This window comes from Lissotriton helveticus, chromosome 8 (genome assembly GCF_964261635.1).
Source record: "Lissotriton helveticus chromosome 8, aLisHel1.1, whole genome shotgun sequence".
NCBI classification, from domain to species: Eukaryota; Metazoa; Chordata; class Amphibia; order Caudata; family Salamandridae; genus Lissotriton; species Lissotriton helveticus.
Window position 1 is genome coordinate 42,838,461 of NC_136069.1, and position 18,716 is coordinate 42,857,176.

Consider the following 18,716-nt stretch of genomic DNA (forward strand, 5'->3'; position numbering starts at 1 on the left):
AAATTCTGTGGCCACTAGATTAGGTTTATAGTATTTCTATGCTAATGCGCTGTGAATATCACTTACAATTGTGTTCCTGGCTTTTGTTACTTCATTTTCATATAAGGAAACAAACGTATTGTTTTTAATGCTGATATTTGTATTTTTGGCTCATAAAATGCTAATGCTTATCTATTTGTTTATCCCCTAAGTGAAAGAAACACAGAATAAAAGCAATGGTCAGAGGAATATTGCGGACACCAAGAATTGCAATTCAACTTTGAGACACCCCCTGAAAAGTACAAAACTGTGTTCGGAGACTTTATTCTACTAAAGAAGCTCTACAATTGTTACTGGTGTGCGTTCCTTGTGCAAACAGCCTTTTTCTGTGCAGATCTGAAATCGGACACCTATTGAATGATGTGTGTCTGACGAATGGGACATAGCACCTCACACCAAAGGACTGAGGGGTATCGCATGAGTATGACTGCATGTTAGCATTCCAAGGATCCCTAATCCATCAATTGACCAACAAAGGTGAAAGCCACACAAATGTATACAATGTAATAAATCTTTCCAGGCTAAAGTGGCTAGGATAACAACAGAAAATGTATACACTAAACACTAGCAATGGACGAAACTACTGATTGATGTCTTCTGCGTAAAAGGCAACTCTAACAACACATCAGAATATCCCCTCATGAGAGGCTAGCACAGAGCGTTGCCATGTAAATAATCAGTGAATATGAGAAATGACTATCTTATAGCAAATCACATGTGCCATACAGACAAAACATTGTTTCCATGCACTAAATGTGCTTTCAAAATGCCAACTAATGCTGTATAATTGACTTTATACCAGTGAGAAAAGAAATAAGAGAGCGTTATAATGGCAAAATGATGCTTCCACGCTGTTAACTTAGTTGAACACCTATACACAGAGGGACTATCAGTAGAAAGGATTTACCTAATTTGTCACGTCAAAGACACTGGTGCACTTCATTTATGTGCACAACTTTGCAGTTCTAATCCTAAAAATGTCAAATGTAGAGAGGTCATTTTTCATCTATATGTGCAAGTAAAATGTACCTAACTTGAAAGTATTAACTTGGACAGACACACGAGAAGTTACATGCATTTACCCAGTGTCTCTAGGATATTATTACAAGGATGTCATTACTTAAACATAATGTGTGCATAATGGAGGAGGTGCACAAATGCTTTAAATGCACACGATATTTATATAAAGATCCATGTGGAAAAACATCAAGGTGATCTCTGCAAATTAAGACAACATAAATCTACAGTGACTTCAGAAGACTTTTGTTAGAAAAAGCTATTTGATGGCAGGCAACCAAACCCATACTGCAAAAAAACATTTCAATGTCTTGAATGTAAAGGTTTTATCACAAGTACAATCTCCTTGAACAAAAGTAATTCTATTCTGAACTAAGACCATATAAATGCACTGAGTGTGACCAGACGTTCATCACAAATTCACAGTGATGATAGATTCATAACCCATACTGGTGAGAAACCATTTGAATGTTTTGAACGGGAAAAGACTTTCTCGCAAAAGAGTGATTTATCATCTCAGGAGAAAAATCATATTAAGGAAAAAACATATAAATGTTCGAAATGTAATAAGGCTTTCCGTCTTAAAAAATATCTGTTAAGTCATCAAAGAACACACACTGGCGAGAACCCTTATGAATGTTCTGAGTGTGACAAGTGTTTCATCACAAAGGACAACCTAATAATATATCGAAGAAATCACACCGGCGAGAAACCATATGAATGTTCTGAATGTCAAAAAGCTTTTAAGGCAATAGGTGGCCTATCCATACATAAGAGAAGTCACACTGGTGAGAAATCATATAAATGTTCTGAATGTGAGAAGGCGTTCATTACAAAAGGAAATTTAAGGCAGCATCACATGTCTCACAGTGGTGCCACTCCATAGAAATGTTCTGAGTGTGACAAGAGTTTCAAAACCAAACTTCACCTCATGAGACATCAGAAGGCTCACACTGGAGAAAAACCATATACATGTTCTGAATGTGACAAGACTTTTCAATGAAAGAGAGAATCATCAATACATGAGCGAATTCACACTGGGAAAAAAACATATATATGTTCTGAATGTAATAAGGCGTTCCGTCGTAAGACAAGTATGATAAGACATCAGAGAATACACACTGGTGAGAAACCATATAAATGTTCTGAGTGCAACAAGTGTTTCATCACAAAGGACAACCTAGTGATACATCAAAGGAATCACACCGGCGAGAAACCATATAAATGTTCTGAATGTCAAAAAGCTTTTAAGGGACTAAGTGGACTATCGCTACACCAAAAAACTCACACCGCTGAGAAATCATATAAATGTTCTGAATGTGAGAAGGCTTTCATTACAAAAGGAGAGTTAAGAAAACATCACATGTCTCACAGGGGTGAGACTCCATATAAATGTTCTGAGTGTGACAAGGGTTTCAAAACCAAACTTTATCTAATGCGACATCAGAATAATCACACTGGAGAGAAACCGTATAAGTGTACTGATTGTGACAAAGCTTTCACGCACAAATATGGGCTGTCATTACACCAGAGAAATCACAAGGGAGAGAAACCACATAAATGCTCTGAATGTGATAAGTCTTTCATTCTGAACGCTGAACTATTAGTACATCAGAGATATCACACTGGAGAGAAACCCTACAAATGTTCTCAATGTGACAAGTCATTCGTTCTAAAGAAAAGGCTGACAGTACATCAGAGAACTCACACTGGAGAGAAACCGTATAAATGTTCTGAATGTGATAAGGCTTTCAGGCGTAATGATAATCTGTACGCACATCAGAGAATCCACACGGGGGAGTCACCATATAAATGTACTGAATGTGACAAGGCTTTCAAGCGAAAGAGTCATCTTTCAATTCATCAGAAAATCCACACAGGAGAGAAACCATTTAAGTGTTCTGAATGTGATATAGCATTCAGGCGAACTGATAGTTTTTACATACATCAGAGAATCCACACTGGGGAGACACCATATAAATGTACTGAATGTGATAAGGCTTTCATTATGAAAGCTGACCTTATAGTTCATCAGAGATATCATACTGGAGAGAAGCCCTACCAATGTTCTGAATGTGACAAGGCTTACGTTCGAAAGAAAAAGCTGACAGTACATCAGAGAACTCACACTGGAGAGAAACCCTATAAATGTTCTGAATGTGATAAGGCTTTCAGGCGTAATGATAATCTGTACGCTCATCGGAGAATCCACACGGGGGAGTCACCATATAAATGTACTGAATGTGACAAGGCTTTCAAGCGAAGGAGTCATCTTTCAGTTCATCAGAAAATCCACACTGGGGAGAAACCATATAAATGTTCTGAATGTGACCAGGCTTTCAGACACAAATGTACTCTGTTGAATCATCTGAGAACCACACACCTTTACAACGAGTGTAGATCCAGTGACAAATAGAATAATCTACAACAAAGAAACCATGTACATCTTCTTAATGTGACAACGCTTTCTGGGAAAAATATCATCTCCCAATCCATTTGAGAAGAGATAAAGGAAAGAAATCATATTAATGGTGTAAGGGCCTGGTTACCACTTGAGGCACTATTATTGCCCCTGATAAATAATGATACCACGGGGTACGTTATTTATCATTTGTGATAAATACCACCAATTATGGGTTTATGGGGTATAACTTGCAGATTGTGGTGTTTAATGCACCTAAAGCTGCATGATACAGTAAATACCCTGGGCCAGATGTAGGTAAATATCATTTATCGATTCTAAAATACTGAATTTTACCGATCCAGTAAATGATATGTAGCTAATGATTCGGTATTGCCTGGAGGCCCATAGGAATGAATGAGAAATACTGATCGGTAAATACTGAATCGGTACTAGGGGGTAGACCTACAAGGGTGGCAGGGTGTCACATTGACACCCTGTTGCAACCCTGCATACTGCATGGGTGCACATGGCATGTATGTCTGCCACATGGCACAGTTGAAACAAGCACAAAATTCCTTTTTCTAAGGTTTTCGATATTTACCACCAACTATTAGTTGGTGGTAAATAACGAATCCTTACAAGTGAAAAGCACTCACTTGAGTGCTTCCTACATTAAGGATTGGGTAATTTACCGAATCGGTATTTAAGAATTCTGTAATTTACTGATTCCTTAAATTACCAATTCGGTAAATTACCGAATCTTTAAATTAGGCCCCTACATTTCAAATGCTTAATACCGGTCGGTAACGGTCGAAATTCGGTAATTTCGGCCGTTACCGACCGGTATTAGGCTTCCTACATCTGGCCCCCTATGTTTTCCCCTGTTATACTTTGTCAGGTCTGACCTGATGAAATGTAACAAAAGCTGAGTTATTTAACAATAAATATTGGATGTGTTAAATACCTTCAAACTCATAATTCCGACCCATGAGTACACAGGGTTTCATAATAGAAGCAGTATGACAGTCACTGTAGTTTGAAATCAAGTAAATATTCTGAGTGGGGCATCATATTCATTACAGAGATTTCACTAATAATACACAAGAGAACTCACACTAGTGTGAAACTGTATGCATGTTCTGAATGCAGCAGTATCGTCAAGTAAAAAAGCCTCATGGCATCAGAAAGTCAACACCTGGAAAATCAGGAAATCCTCTAAATATTTAGCATTTTAACAAGAATTCAATTGAGAAATTATACCTGATACAGAGCAGATGGAGGCTGGGGCATTAAGGAACCTTGCAAGGCTACAAGAAACCATCCTTTGTCCAGAGGAACTGGCAATAGGAGTGACCTTAATGTTCAGAATACTGTACCGCGTGGGAACTTGAGAGTAAGTCTGCTTTCATTATTACCTGGGGCCATCCAATGTATATTTCAAAATTATTTTGGAAAGACACCCAGTACAATTAGATAAATTAGGAGGAGACACAGAATAACTGATAACCATTTAAGGAATAGAGCAACCAGAAGGAAACTAGGTAATTGGGCAGAACATGACATACAGTGAAAAGTACAAGGTAGTACAGAAACCTCATACTGTTTAAAGTAGAGGCATAAATAGTTATATGTGGTTATGAAAGCACAAAATGAAACCCAGAAACAATTGATTACTCGTAACATACCAGGCTAGTAGACATTCTACTACATGATTTACCCAAAGTGTAGCGTATATCGGAAGAATAAGAAAGATACAGAATCTACAATACAGGAGAGATACAGCAGATGGTGGCCACTAAACCACATTCCAGTATCATCCCATATTCTAGATTACAGTATGGCAGAAACACTGGGACCAGGAGCTAGAGAAAATTATGAAATTGCCATTGTTTCTAAACTGCTGTTTCACTGCCACATTCTGCTGTCGAACTAATTCAAATATATAACAAAATGCATCTCTGTACATTAAGAATGCATGAAGCTTTTCGCTTCAAGTTACTACCTATATATTTTTGAACATGAATCAATTTTGGAGATATAATTGGATTAACAGAAACCTTTGGATATGAAAACCTGTCAATGCACTGATGCAGTGACTCCCTTCGTTGCAGTCCCTCGTTTCCATGGCAACTTGTGGGTCTTAGGCTCACAACGAGGAAAGATATCTGGGACAATGAAATCTGAGGGACAGATCTGTTCCTGGAAATGTTTTTATAATGAGTAGTTCCCTCCATTCACCCTTCCTGTGTTTGCTTGTTATTTATTGCATCACTGTATTTTGGCAATTGTTTCTTTCAAGATCGCTCATTTACACAATTGCAAAAAGACCAGCTCTCCCCTGAATATGTGTGAGTATTGCCTTTAGATGTAGTTAGTGTAATCAAATCAAAGAGCCCATCTCAAGGAGCGTTGCGAGGTGGCAGTAATACGTAAGCAGCCTCGGATGCATAACAAGATTCTTCTCCCGATATAGTTTGTACTTTGTACATGCCTCTACTAGGTCCTAGTTTACAGAAAAGGGGCTAAAGAGATACTGAAAACTACAGAACTATTGCTGGTTATTTACTGGGTATGAGGATGTTGGTAATGATATCATGATCATATGTAACTGAGGAATGTGAAGGAACATTGTGATCTGTTGCTGTTTAAAGATATGCAATGCAGTTGCCTCTGACACCAATTGATTTGCAAAAGAATAACATGTTGTTATACACAAGTTGTGACATTTGTATTGAGAACACATTGAGGCACTTCATAGAGAATAAACATTCAAAGAAGATTAAGGTGGGATTACATTTGCGTACTCCTGCTTTCTGACATGCATTTGGCACATTTTCTACAGATATTATAACCAGAATGTATCTTTGCTCAAAATTTGGCTAATATGCCCTTATAGTTATTGTACAGAACTAACGACCATTGCTTTTTATTTCATTTTAGAATTAATTATACTTGAATTTCCTCTAATTGGTCTAGGAAAACCTAGACCCTATAGCGTGGAAAATTATTCGAATCAGCAGACTTTCGGGTCTCCGTATCAACGGGGCTAAATCTGAACTGTTCCTACTGACGGAGGCCATGAGCCACATCCACCATGCCAACATCCCTTCCGGGTGTCTGCTGACTCCACCAAATACTTGGGGATCATACTACATAAGAGCAGGGAACAGCTCATCCACTTAAACTACGGCCTGCCAGGGACAAGCTTTCCACACAAATATACCGCTGGATTCACCTCCCTCTTTCCTTGGCGTGCTGAATTGCTATCATTAAGATGAACGTACTCCCGTGCTTCTTGTACCTAATCATCAGTATTCCCATTCCTCTGACAAATTCTTTCTTTGGTCAACTGCAAAGCCTATGGCTGAGGTTGGTGTTGGCGGAGCATAGGCCATTTTTTGCGTAGGTAACCAGGGCTCGAAAAATCCTTAAAATGCACTAGACCTGCATGTCTAGTAACCTACGAAATCTCCTCGATCTAAGTGAAATGCACTTGACCTCTGACTCTGAAAGCAGAGCAAATGTGACAAGTTAACAAGATTTAAACGCATTTGTATTGCTCATTTACTTTGTGAGCAATAAAGATGCCTTTAAATCTTGCTATCCTCTCACATTTCCTCTGCTTTCAGAGGCAGAGGTCAAATGTCCGTTTGTCTTCCTACTCGCCAGAAAGGGTGAGTAGGACCTAAAAGTAGCTCATCCTGAATTAATCTAACTCGCAAATGCGAGCGGTCGAGTGAATTTTTCGAGCCCTGGTAACGCTCACACTTCCTTATGACTGAGGCGAGTTCCCTGTCCCCGATCTCCGCCTATGCTATCTGGTCGTGAGGGAAACATTGCGCTTACTATTGTTTTCACTCAGATACCCATTTACCCTACAATAGACTGGAACAGGACCTAGAGGGCCCCACACCCTTAACACGCTGTTGCTGCGGGGCGTCAAGTTGGACCCAATGGACGTTCATACCCTATTCATAACATGCTTGGCATGGGGAAAGCTCTGAGGAACCTTGGGCTTCCACCTCTTATGGTCCCCCAGGCTCCCCCTATCCCGGAACCCCTGGCTGCTCCGCTCAATGGAAAGGCCATTACAACGCCTTAGAGGAGAGGATGTAGCTTTACGGCAATAACGGTCGACCTCGAAGCGGAGGAACTGGATTCGAGTTTCGGCAATGGCGCTCCACATCCTCTGATTCTGGTCAAATCACTTAATCTCCCCGTGCCTAACAAAAAAGAATGTGTCCATCTGTAATGAAACTGGTGCTCATGTAAAGCGCTCAGATACCTGATGTCTCTGGTCTAGTTTGTGCTATCTAAAAGTGATTGATTTTTTTAAACACTCCTTGTTGAGGTTACACTTACCCACCTTTGGGGATCTCTTCCTTGATGGCCGTGTTGGAGCACACCCCAATGACACAGGACAGAGTAATAACATACATGGACAGATTCGTCCTTAATAGGCTTCACAGTACGCTACGGTCCTTCCTACCCTCCCAACACCTAGCCCCTGAGGAATTTCCTCCACTTACACTTCTAATCACAGACCCAGAGGGCTCCCACCTGATCGCTAAACTCTACCGCTCATGCATGGCACAAAAACACACACACAACTGCGGTGTCTGGCCCCGCAGGGAAGAAGATTACGGTCATCCCATCCCCGACAAAGACTGGGCATTTAGATGTGCGCAAACTATGCTCGTAGCCCCTAACCACTGCCATAAGCCTCTCAATTTCTGCTTTTTGAACAGGTCTCTCGAGTTTGCCCAGTTTGACTCCACCAGATCCTCGCACTGCCCCAAGTGCCTCTCCCCGGAGGCTGACTTCACACACATGAACTGGTCCTCTCCAGTCATTGCCACGTATTGGACGGCAGTGTTTAGCACTCGGTCACAAATAATCACGGTAACCTCATAGCCATCCCCAGTGCTCGCTTTGCTGGGTAACGTGTCCTTCATCCCAGCGTGCCACCGCAGATATGCAGCTATTGCCCTACTGTTAGTGAAGAGAGAAATTGCATTACACTGGTGTAGAAGAACTGATTCTGTTGTTTTTTAGACTCTGTATTCTGGTGCCCTGCTACCCAGTACATGTGCTCTGACCTCTAAAATGTTTTACTGTTGGTTAAAATTCATATTTGGCACATATAATTGACCTATAAGTCACTAGTGTGTGGTACCCAGTGTAATCAGGGCATGTAAGTTAAATGTCACGTGTACTGCAGCACCAATTGTGTTGCCATTAAATGGACAAGCCGAATACTGTCTTCAGGCCTGCCTGTGCAGATTTAGAGCTGTAAATTTGACCTGTCCATTTAAAGATTTTGTCAAACCTAAACCTTGTTTGATACTTATAAGTCATCCCTAAAGTATGTGATAAATACGCCATATAGCAAGGTACATGGTAATGTAAAAGTAGGATATGTGTACTTATGTTTTACATGTCCTGGCAGTGAAAAATCTCCAAGGTAGTTTTTTTTACTGTGGCAATTCTGACTCTCCAATAGAAAGCAATAGATTACTTTATAATTAGGGCTCCCGGTGTTATGGTATTTATTTTTTTGCCATTTCTATCTGTATTTATCCATATTTATTTTTTGGGCATTTTGTCTGTATTTATCCACATTTATTTTTGCGACAAGCAGAAGGCAATGCTGCAGCTAGTAATTTTCTATATTTATTTAAACTGACAATGCACACATGTATTTGGTTGTTATTGGTCAACACAATACATTCATCGGAAAACTTGGCCATTCGCAGAATGTCCCAAATATGCTTAAAAGTGCTATCACAAGCCATTTGTCTCAGAGCCTTGCAGTCAGTTTCTGTCATCGGCACAGAGTGCTACATCCTCTCCCCCACTGAACACCATCCTGTCCCACTGAGAGAAACTCACACTCCCTTCAGCTACAACCCAATTGTGCCCCGCTATAAACACCTAGAAGCAACTCAATTCAAACTATCCACTAGACAATAGTAATTTGCTGCCTGAAAAAAGTAACAACATTCTGGCAAAATTAAACACTCATAGGGAAATACAACTTGAAGCTTTTACACTCATTATTCAGAAAGCTAAGGACATGAAAAGAAAAATAGTGCTTGACTGGGAAACTCTGTAAGGTGGCTCTAATGTGTTTGGGTGTGAATAACACCATTCATTCCTGCCGCCGTCATGGAGGCGCTGATTCCCGTCATCAACAAACTGCAGGATGTCTTTAACACAGTGGGGGCTGATGTCATCCAGCTGCCTCAGATCGTGGTGGTGGGGACCCAGTTAAGCGCGAGCGGCCCCGTGGGTTGGGTGATGGTGGCCTGGTATGGACACACTATTCAAAGAGACACAGTTTCCTCCACTGCCTTGTACCCAAAACACAGGGCCTCTGCAGAGCACAGGCGATGGGTGTGCAGGCTCTCTCTGACATTATAACTCCCAGGTGTCGAGTGGTGCGCGCGCAAAACAGAAGACCTGTGAAGTTATTTATCTGCGCTGTTGGTTTAAATCCTTTGAATTCACCTCTCATCTTCGTGACACTGGCAAAATGAGTATCATTGAGTTGTATATTAGTAACACATTATTTTGAGTAATTGAAAGATGCACTTCTGTGTCAGCAATGGTGATATAGCACAATTAACAAAGCACCCCAAAATAATGTGTGAACAGCTTTCAGTATTTTAGGTCTGTGCAACTAAGCCACAAAACTGCATTAAACCAAGAATGAATTCCTAAATTCGCCAACAATTTTATTTGTCTAAATCGCTGGTATGTTAGTGTTCATCCATTGTCAGACTTAATCCCACAAATGAATGTATCATTATCATGAACGAAAACCTAGCCTACTTAGTAAATGCAATTAAATGCAATTAAAATGCATTCCTTCAGATAAGGCCTCTTCGACCCTTAACCCCATATGCAAACGTCCTAAGTAACTACTGAATGATGCAATGGTGTGGTTTATGTAAATATCCTAAGTCTGACTCACTGAAACACAAGTGTACAGACAGATCTCCTGCTTTTCACATCTTTCTGTTGTTGTCTCCTGTATGTTGAAGGTCACGGCTGTGCCCGCTTGACATTTCCGAGAAACGCATAAACTTAAACTCAAATAGAAAATTAAAATCCTGTCCGGACGGACAGTAGACATACGACTTATTAAGTTTATGATTATTGTGCTCTGTGTTCATTACTTCTATATAGGGACCAATGTTCTCTGCAATTTGTAATGCCCAAGGTCCCTATGTTATACCTTAAGGGTTCCCTTGTTCTGTCGAAACATACTTAGTAAATGCCAGCCTACTCTTAATCCTTCTTTCTGAGACATTTATTTTCGTACTAAAGAATTGCGTAATCAAACATTAAGCTGCCCCTTCCATGACTCAAAGCTATTGTGATAGATTATTGTCTAAATAACCACAGGATGGTCTTTGAAACATTTGGAATAACGTGTTATTAAAATAGTCACGTATTTCAGTTTTCTGTAGATGTAGTATATTCACTTATGGGGCTTTGTTGTTTAAATGTCTCATTGATTGCCTTCTTAAATGTCACTGTAGCGGTCTGTTAAGTTTAAATCAATCAATCAATCAATCAATCAGCGAATTTGTATAGCGCGCTACTCACCCGCTAGGGTCTCAAGGCATTGGGGGGAGGGGAAGTTGCTACTGCTCGAACAGCCAGGTCTTGAGTTGTTTCCTGAAGGAGAGATGGTCCTGGGTCCGCCGTAGGGGGAAACATCCTTTACAACGCAACTTTTACCACGCAGTGCCTTTACGACGCAACTTTTACAACGCAAACCATTGCGCTGGGGTCGCTCTAGGATAGGGAGTAAGTTTAATTTACTGTCCAACACCTTCCCTAGTGTCCACGGGGACTGGAGTTGGAATAGTAAATTAAACTATTCACTATCCAGCACCCCAAAGCGCTATGCGTTGTAAAGGTATGCGATGTAAAAACCGCGTTGTAAAGGCATGCAATGTAAAAGTATGCGTTGTAACGTCATACATCCGCCGTAGGTGGGTGGGGAGGGAGTTCCATGTTTGGCACTCCAAATCATCGTTCCTTTGCCTGCCATGCCACATTAGTTTGCCAGTACTTGTTTTTTTTGGGATCCATTTCACTTGGGAATGAATGACAGAAAGGAAAGAACAGTCACAGTTTTCTGCAAGTGAGGAGGAGCGCGACAAAGAGAGGGAGTAAGAGGAAGAAAGAGGGGGGGCCAGCAGAATTGGGTTTCTTCTCTCCGCTGTCCACCCCAGGCATGTCTGTGAGAGTGAGATCCCAGCCTGAGGCAAGGGAAGGGAGGGGGCTGAATGCGGTGTGTGTGAGCATGATTTACCTCGAGGTGGGGCGCTGAGAACAATGCAGGCCTCCTGGCGCTGGCAGCCGCAGATCATCTGGGAGCTCAAGGCACCTTGCCTCCTGCCACGACCCCCCATTGTGCAGGCACAATGAACAGGAGTAGCAGGTATTGTGATAGTGAGACGAGGGGGGCTGCACACATCACAAGCGTTAAAGCTCCCGCCAAGCCACAGCAAACAGTTGTGTCCTGGGTGTTGGCACCCCCGCGACATAGCAGGATCCGGCCCTGGGGGCTGGTGGGCCCCAGGCCATTATTAGCTCCAAGAGTTAGGCAGCGCGGCCCACCTCCATTCGTGTATGAGGGCATGCCCCGGGCTGATGCAGTCCCCAGGGCCTAGAACAGCCCCGGAGGGGGGCTGCGCGGCCCAACTCCCATTTAAAAATATTGATTTTGGCAACTGGGAGCGGGTGGTCCTAGGGGGGTCCTTGAGGCCCCCATTTCAAAATTAATATTGAATAGATGTGCAAAGCGCAGTGTATACCCGGAGGCGTCTTGGCACTACCTGTGATCAATAAGAAAAGTCCCTTTAGTTGGAGAAGAGCCAGGTTTTGAAAGCATTTCTGAAAGCTAGAAGAGTGGTTGAGGATTTCAAAGATTGAGGAAGACTGTTCCGTTGCAGGACAATACATCTGATGAAACTCCTGCCTCCCCAGGACATACATTTGTTGGGAGGAACTACTAGATTTTTTCCATGGCTTCAGTATAGGAATCTACCTGCAGTTCACCATTTAAGGTTATTTTTCAAGTAATCTGGGCCAATTCCATGCAGCGCCGTATATGTTAGGTAGAGAGCCTTAAAGGTAATGTGCCACTCAATAGGAAATCAATTTACTCATTCGAAGTCAGGGATGCCGATGCAAACCTAGGGATGTTAAAGAGCATCTTTTCTGCTGTGTATTGCATTATTTGAAGTGTATTAATTGATCCTTTTTGCACGTTTTGGTAAAGACCATTACAGCAGTCTAGTCTTGCCAGAACTAGTGCAGTGACCACAGTTTTTAACCGCATCACTGCGGCGGCTTTTCTTGCTGTGCGCGGCGGTTTTAAAAAACCCGCGGTTCATGACGAGCTCAGCTCGTCATCAGCCTGGAAGGGGTTAATAAGTCAAAAGTAATCAGGTGAGCAATTTTATTTATTATTCTTAGAATGCAAAAAGAAGAAGAGATCACTGAATTGACTTGCTCTTTAAAATCAAACAGCCCCGGAGAGGTGCCAGTCCCCGGGGCTGCAGCAAAGGCCTTAAAGGCCTCCCCCGCGTTAACTTCATAAATAGTCACAAAGACTTGGAGGGGGGCCCATGCACCCCCTCCTTTTTGTTTATAAATCCAGCATGCCCCTGGGATTTGGTCCAGCGCTGGGCTTATTTGAAAAGAGTCTTGGGAGCACAGGCGTACTTTTATTTAATTTTTGCCACAAATTATTGAATCCACATCTGAATTTGAGGCAAAATTGATTTGAAAAAGGTTTTTAACCGTCAGCAGAGGTCTACACTGACCACCAGTTTTAGGGTGTCAGTGTAGTCCTACCCTGACCCCTTTTTTTGGGGGGGGGGTCTCAGCCCAAGAGAATCCGCTTCCCTATATATACAAATTTGTTTTCTAGTAAATATCTTTAAAACTTCTGAATGTATTTACACCAGATCACAAAGAAGACTATCTGCGTATCAAGATCTAGCTCCCTGCCAAATTTGGTGTAAGTCCGTCCCATGGTTCTGGCTATAGGCTTGTTCAAAGGTCCTGTGGGAATTAAAATGGGCAAAATGCGTTTTGGCCCCTCCCTTTTTTCTCAGCACCCACATGACGAAACTCCCCAAAATGTTCCAGACAGCACCTGAAGTACCGGGCGAATTTGTTTGGAAAATGTCATGAAGATTTATCAACCGGCGCCAGAGATATGGAAAATTGAATATCATCTTTTTGATAGAAACTAGGTCCTGACTGTAACTACCTACTGGCAAGGACCAGTAGGTAAAATAAATACACCTAAATATATATGTATATCTTACCTACTGGCGGTCGCCAGTAGGTAGTTATATTTAGGACCTAGTTTCCATTGGAAAAGCGTTTTTTGATTTGCCAATATCTTTGGGGCTGTATGACGAATCTTCGTGAAATTTTCAAAACTAATGGTGAGCCCTGGTCAGCTCTTGTCTTGAAAGTTTAGGGGTGATTCATCAAGCGAGGGGCGAGAAAAAAGGGGGGGTCACAAAATGCGTTTTTACCCCATGTTAATTTCCATAGGAACTTTAGACACAGCTACAGCCCGAATTGCTGAACGGAATTGGTTCAGAAAGCGCCCTTTCTTTTTAAATTGTGTAAATCTGTTCAGTAGTTTCTGAGACATTAAAAAAATAAAAATATCGATATTGAGCACCGAGGAGGATTCCCAAATCCTCTTGAGCACAAGCTTAATTTTGATTGGCTGCTAACACTCCAAACCAGGAAGTGTTGGCAGCCATCTTTTCACTCGTTAACCGAGTCACAGAAAAAGGGTGATAAAAATTACAAAACAAGAAATGGGGGCAGGGTACAAACACCCTGACATCCTAGGCCTGCTCAAGGGGTCCCACAAGGACCACAGGGCCCAAAAAAGTATTAAAAAAAAAGAAATCAGCCGAATTCATGCTGGGTGTGCAAATCTGGTGTAAAAAATTAACAAAAAACAAAACGCATGCTCCCACGCTTTGTTTTCTATACGCTTCCGGGTGGGCCAAGTCCCGGGGGCAATGAGTAAATAAATAGCGGGGGCCACCTCCACAAGGCACTAATTATTCAAATGCGGAGGTCCGTTGCGGCCCCCTGGGCCCCGGGGACCACCACATCCCTGGGGCTTTGCATACCTTGGTAGGGGGGGCCACTCCTGGAACCCATGATGACCCTGGGGACTGCCACCCCCCAGGGCCAGCTCCTGCAATGTCCGGAGATGTCCACCCCCAGGACATTGCTGTTTGCTATGACAAACACTGCTTTGCTTCATTGAAGCGAGAGCAGGAAACCTGCTCTCGCTTCAACAAAGGAAAGCAGAATTGCTTTTGGGCAAGAGGAGCTGCATGTTAGCAGCTCCCCTTGTCCAAAAGCAATTCCAGGCTCCCGCAGTAGGCGTGGAGCCAGCTGGGACCGTGGGTGCATTGGGGTCACCCCATGGTCCCTAACGCAATGGCCAGCCCCGTGGGATGGGGTCCTTGGGCCAGAAGTGTCCCGGGAGGGGGGCAGTGCGGCCCCCTCCCCTAATAATCTTTTTTTTTAAAGAGGCCAAGCGCCGGAGAATAGGGTCCTTGGGCCTATAGTGGCCATGGGGAGGGGGCCATGTGGCCCCCCTCACCTAATAAAAAAAATGCCAGACCCCGGGGGATGGAGTTGCTGGGGCCAAAAGTGGCCTCAGGAGGGGGGCCACGTGTCCCCCCTCCTCAAGTAAGCAGGCTGGCCAGACCCCAGTGGAGGGGGTCCCTAGGGCCACAGGTGGCAAAGGGGAGGGGGCCACGCGGTCCCCCTCCTGTGATAATAAAAAAATATGAGGCCAGGCCCCAGTGGATGGGGTCCCCAGGGCCAGAAGTGGCCCAGGGGAGGGGACCACACGACCCCCCTCCTGGGAAAAATATATTTTGAGGCCAAGCCCTGGCGGATGGGGTCCCCGGGCCAATAGTGGCCCAGGGAAGGGAGGCCACGCAACCCTCTCCCCATTTTCTTAATGAAAAAAAATGCTCAGGCCCTGGGGGGTGGGGTCCCCAGGGCCCAAAAATAATAAAGGGAAGGGAGGCCACACAGCCCCCTTTCCAAAAACTAAAATAAAAAAAAAGCCAGCATATCTCCGAGGCCCTGCCCTTCCCTGCAGTACTCTGCAAACATGCCCACTGGCGCGCTCTAAGGTGGTGGATTAAGTCCCCTTCATTTCTGATGGTTCTTGTGGCCACCTAGCCCATCCAGGTACCTCCAGTAAGCTCCACAGAGTGGGATTTCTGAGAGGAGAGGTGGGCCGAGGTCACGCCCCTTTTTATACCACTCTGCAAACCTACCTCTTGGGGCACTGCTGGTGGGATGATGAGGTCCTCTTGTGTCTTGAGGACCTTAGGACACAAGTGGGCTTCATCCCCCGAGCAGCAGTGCGCCAGGTGGCGGGTTTACAGAGTGGTGTAAAAAGAGGGCATGGCCTCAGACCACTCTCAGCAATCCAGCTGTGTTGGGCTTACTGAGGGTACCTGGTGGGCTAGGTGGCCATCAAACACCCTGGGAGGCAAGGGAACTGCATCCCCCAACAAAGAGCATGCCAGGAGGTGTGTTTGCAGAGTGGTGGAGAAAGGGGGTGTGGCCTTTGTCCACCTCTCAGCAATCCCACTATGTGAGGCTTACTGGACATAAGAGGTAGGCTAGTTGGCCCCCCCAAAAGACCCCCAGCAGCGAAGGTGACTTCAATCCACATCCAAGAGCACGCCAGGGAGCGCATTTGCAAAGTGGCGGTCAAAAGCAGCATGCCTGCTATGGGAATTAAGCAATCCTGCTGTGTGGGACTTATTGGAGGTAATAGGGAGGGTAGTTGGTCCCCAAGGATGTCCTTGGGGGCTAACTACCACTCTTGTTACCTCCAGTAAGTCGCACACAGTGGGATTGCTAAGGTGTCTTCGGAGGCCACGCTCACCTTTCTCCACCACTCTGAAAGCTCACCTCCGGGCAGACTACGAGATGGGGGACGAAGTCCACTTTACTCCTGAGGGACTTTGGGGGCCAAGAAGCCCTCCTGGTACCTCCTCTAATTCCTACGCGGCTTCCTACGCAGTGGGATTGCTGAGTACTGGTCGGAGGCCCAGCACCCTTTCTCCACCTCTCTGTAAACGCGACTACCAGTTAAAGAAGCATTTGTAATGTAATTGGTCTTGCATTTGCGAGACTTAGAGCTATTGGCTTTGTAAAGCTAAAAGTGTTTTATTAATGTTCTTTGGAGTTGAGAGGATGTAGGTTGTGTGTAAGGGAATTATGTGATATGCTGTGCAGTGAAATTATGTGGATAGAAAGTATGTGGTATTTAGTGTATAGGAATTATGTAGAGTGGGATTATGTGTTATGGAGAGTAATTATGTGGTATGTTAGTCTGTGTTGTGGAGTGGTAACTTCAGCTTTAGTCTTCCTTGTTTCTATAGAAGCTAAACTATGAACTCAATAAGACAAAAAAAAGAAGGAATTACTGAGGAGCACTTCTGGACCTGGTCAGAGGTATGAGCAGGGCCACTGAAATTACGCTACTGTTTGGTTGCACCAACTATTGCACAATTGTTAGAAATGGGATCCCTGGCTGACCAGGGCTTGCGCCAAAGTCAGTCAGAGACCACCATTCCCACGTCAGGGCAAGGGAGTTACACGCCAAGATAACCCCTGCTCACCCACTGGGTCACGTGACACGAGCAGTAAGGCTAAACTCTGAGGCAATGTGAGTTAAGTGGTTGCGCGCGCACCCAGCAACAACACCCAAGGCCCACCACAAAGGAAACTCTACACAAGGTTATGTATAAATATAGCCTTTGTATTACACCAAACACATTAGATAAAAACACACACTTTACAATGTGCCAACAGGCACGGGCAGAATTTACAGGGGATATGTACAAGACAGGGCCACCTGGACCACTGTCAGGAATCAGCACTTTTAGAACTAGAAATACTGTTAGAAATAGCACGTTGTAGATCATAGAATAATAATCACTTTAGCACACAATAGAAAATAGAGCACACAACCAGTAATCACTGGTAAAGGTTAAGTACCACCTACGCAACCCTAACCACCTTAGGAGAATATTACGCAGGGAACCAGGACCTCACTAGCAACACCTGTACTAGGAGAAAACAACCACCTAAGTATCACCATACATTTAGGGGTATAGGCATAGGAACATTACACATGATGCATCACAACATTCAGAGGTGTAGGGAAGGAAAACACATGATGCATAAACATACATTCAGCGGTGTAAGAACCAGGCACATGACGCATCAAAACACAATCAGAGGTGCAGCACAGGAGAACACATGATGCATAAACAACACATTCAGAGGTGTAAGAACAATTGCGCAGAAATCACATCAGTCACCACCGGTGACTGTCCCTAGGCCAACTGGCCTCGCAGGGGCAAGGACGCCCTGTGTCCCAAAGTCAGGGGGGCCTAAACGTAGCAGCTGCCCACTAAGTGCTGGGCAGCTTGTGTGACAATGAGGGGGCCACGTGGGAGCCTCGCAGCTCTGAACAAATGACTGGGCCCCCAGGAGCCTCTTGTGGCCTCTTGGCAAATGAGGGGCAAGGTAGGAGCGGCCCGCTGCCTTCCGGGGGCCGCTCTACCATGAAGAAAGGGTGCCCCCCTGAGCCTTTCTGGGCTCGTAGAAATGAATGTGGCCCTCAAGAGCCTCTCTGGGCTCTAAACAAACAAAGGTGCGGCTGTTGGAGTCCCTCCTGGACTCTAAAGGAATGCCCCCGTTGGTGGAGTCCCCCCCCTGGGGGACTCGGAAATCCAAAAATGCCCCCAAGGGAGCCCTCGTGGGCTTGAAACAGAATGCGGCCTTGCCGGAGCCTCTCAGGCTCTCTGAAGGAGTGCCCTTGGCCCTCGTGAGCCTCACCGGACCGGTCTCCCACCCCCGCCCTCACTCACCGGCTCGGGCAGGGTCGTGGGCGGCCTCGGACAGCACAGCGCGCCGTCCTTCCTCGGGGTCTCCGCAGGTGGCGGCGGTCCCTTCCTTCTGTGCGGGCCTCTCCTCACCTCACAGGAGCCCCGCTAGCACCGTCAGTCCTTCTCCTCTGCGACCACGTCCCAGTGCGGGGTAGGCTCCCGCCTGGACTTCCGGCTGTCCCTTTGTCCTGCCCCTGGCCTGCCTGACTTCCGGCCGGGCGGCGGCGGCGATTCCTCGCGTTTACATGGGGTGAGCT

General features: G+C 44.5%; 1 protein-coding gene across 1 annotated transcript in view; it reads left to right on the plus strand.

Annotated features, from left to right (window-relative positions):
- Positions 1-6,263, plus strand: part of LOC144772315 (uncharacterized) — a 40,790-nt gene extending 34,527 nt beyond the window's left edge. The window contains exon 2 of the mRNA XM_078656546.1: positions 192-6,263. Within this exon, the coding sequence (XP_078512672.1) occupies positions 2,153-3,472 (1,320 nt within the window). The 5' untranslated portion in view covers positions 192-2,152 and the 3' untranslated portion in view covers positions 3,473-6,263. The remainder of the gene's footprint in view (positions 1-191) is intronic.
- The last annotated feature ends 12,453 nt before the right edge of the window (positions 6,264-18,716 follow it).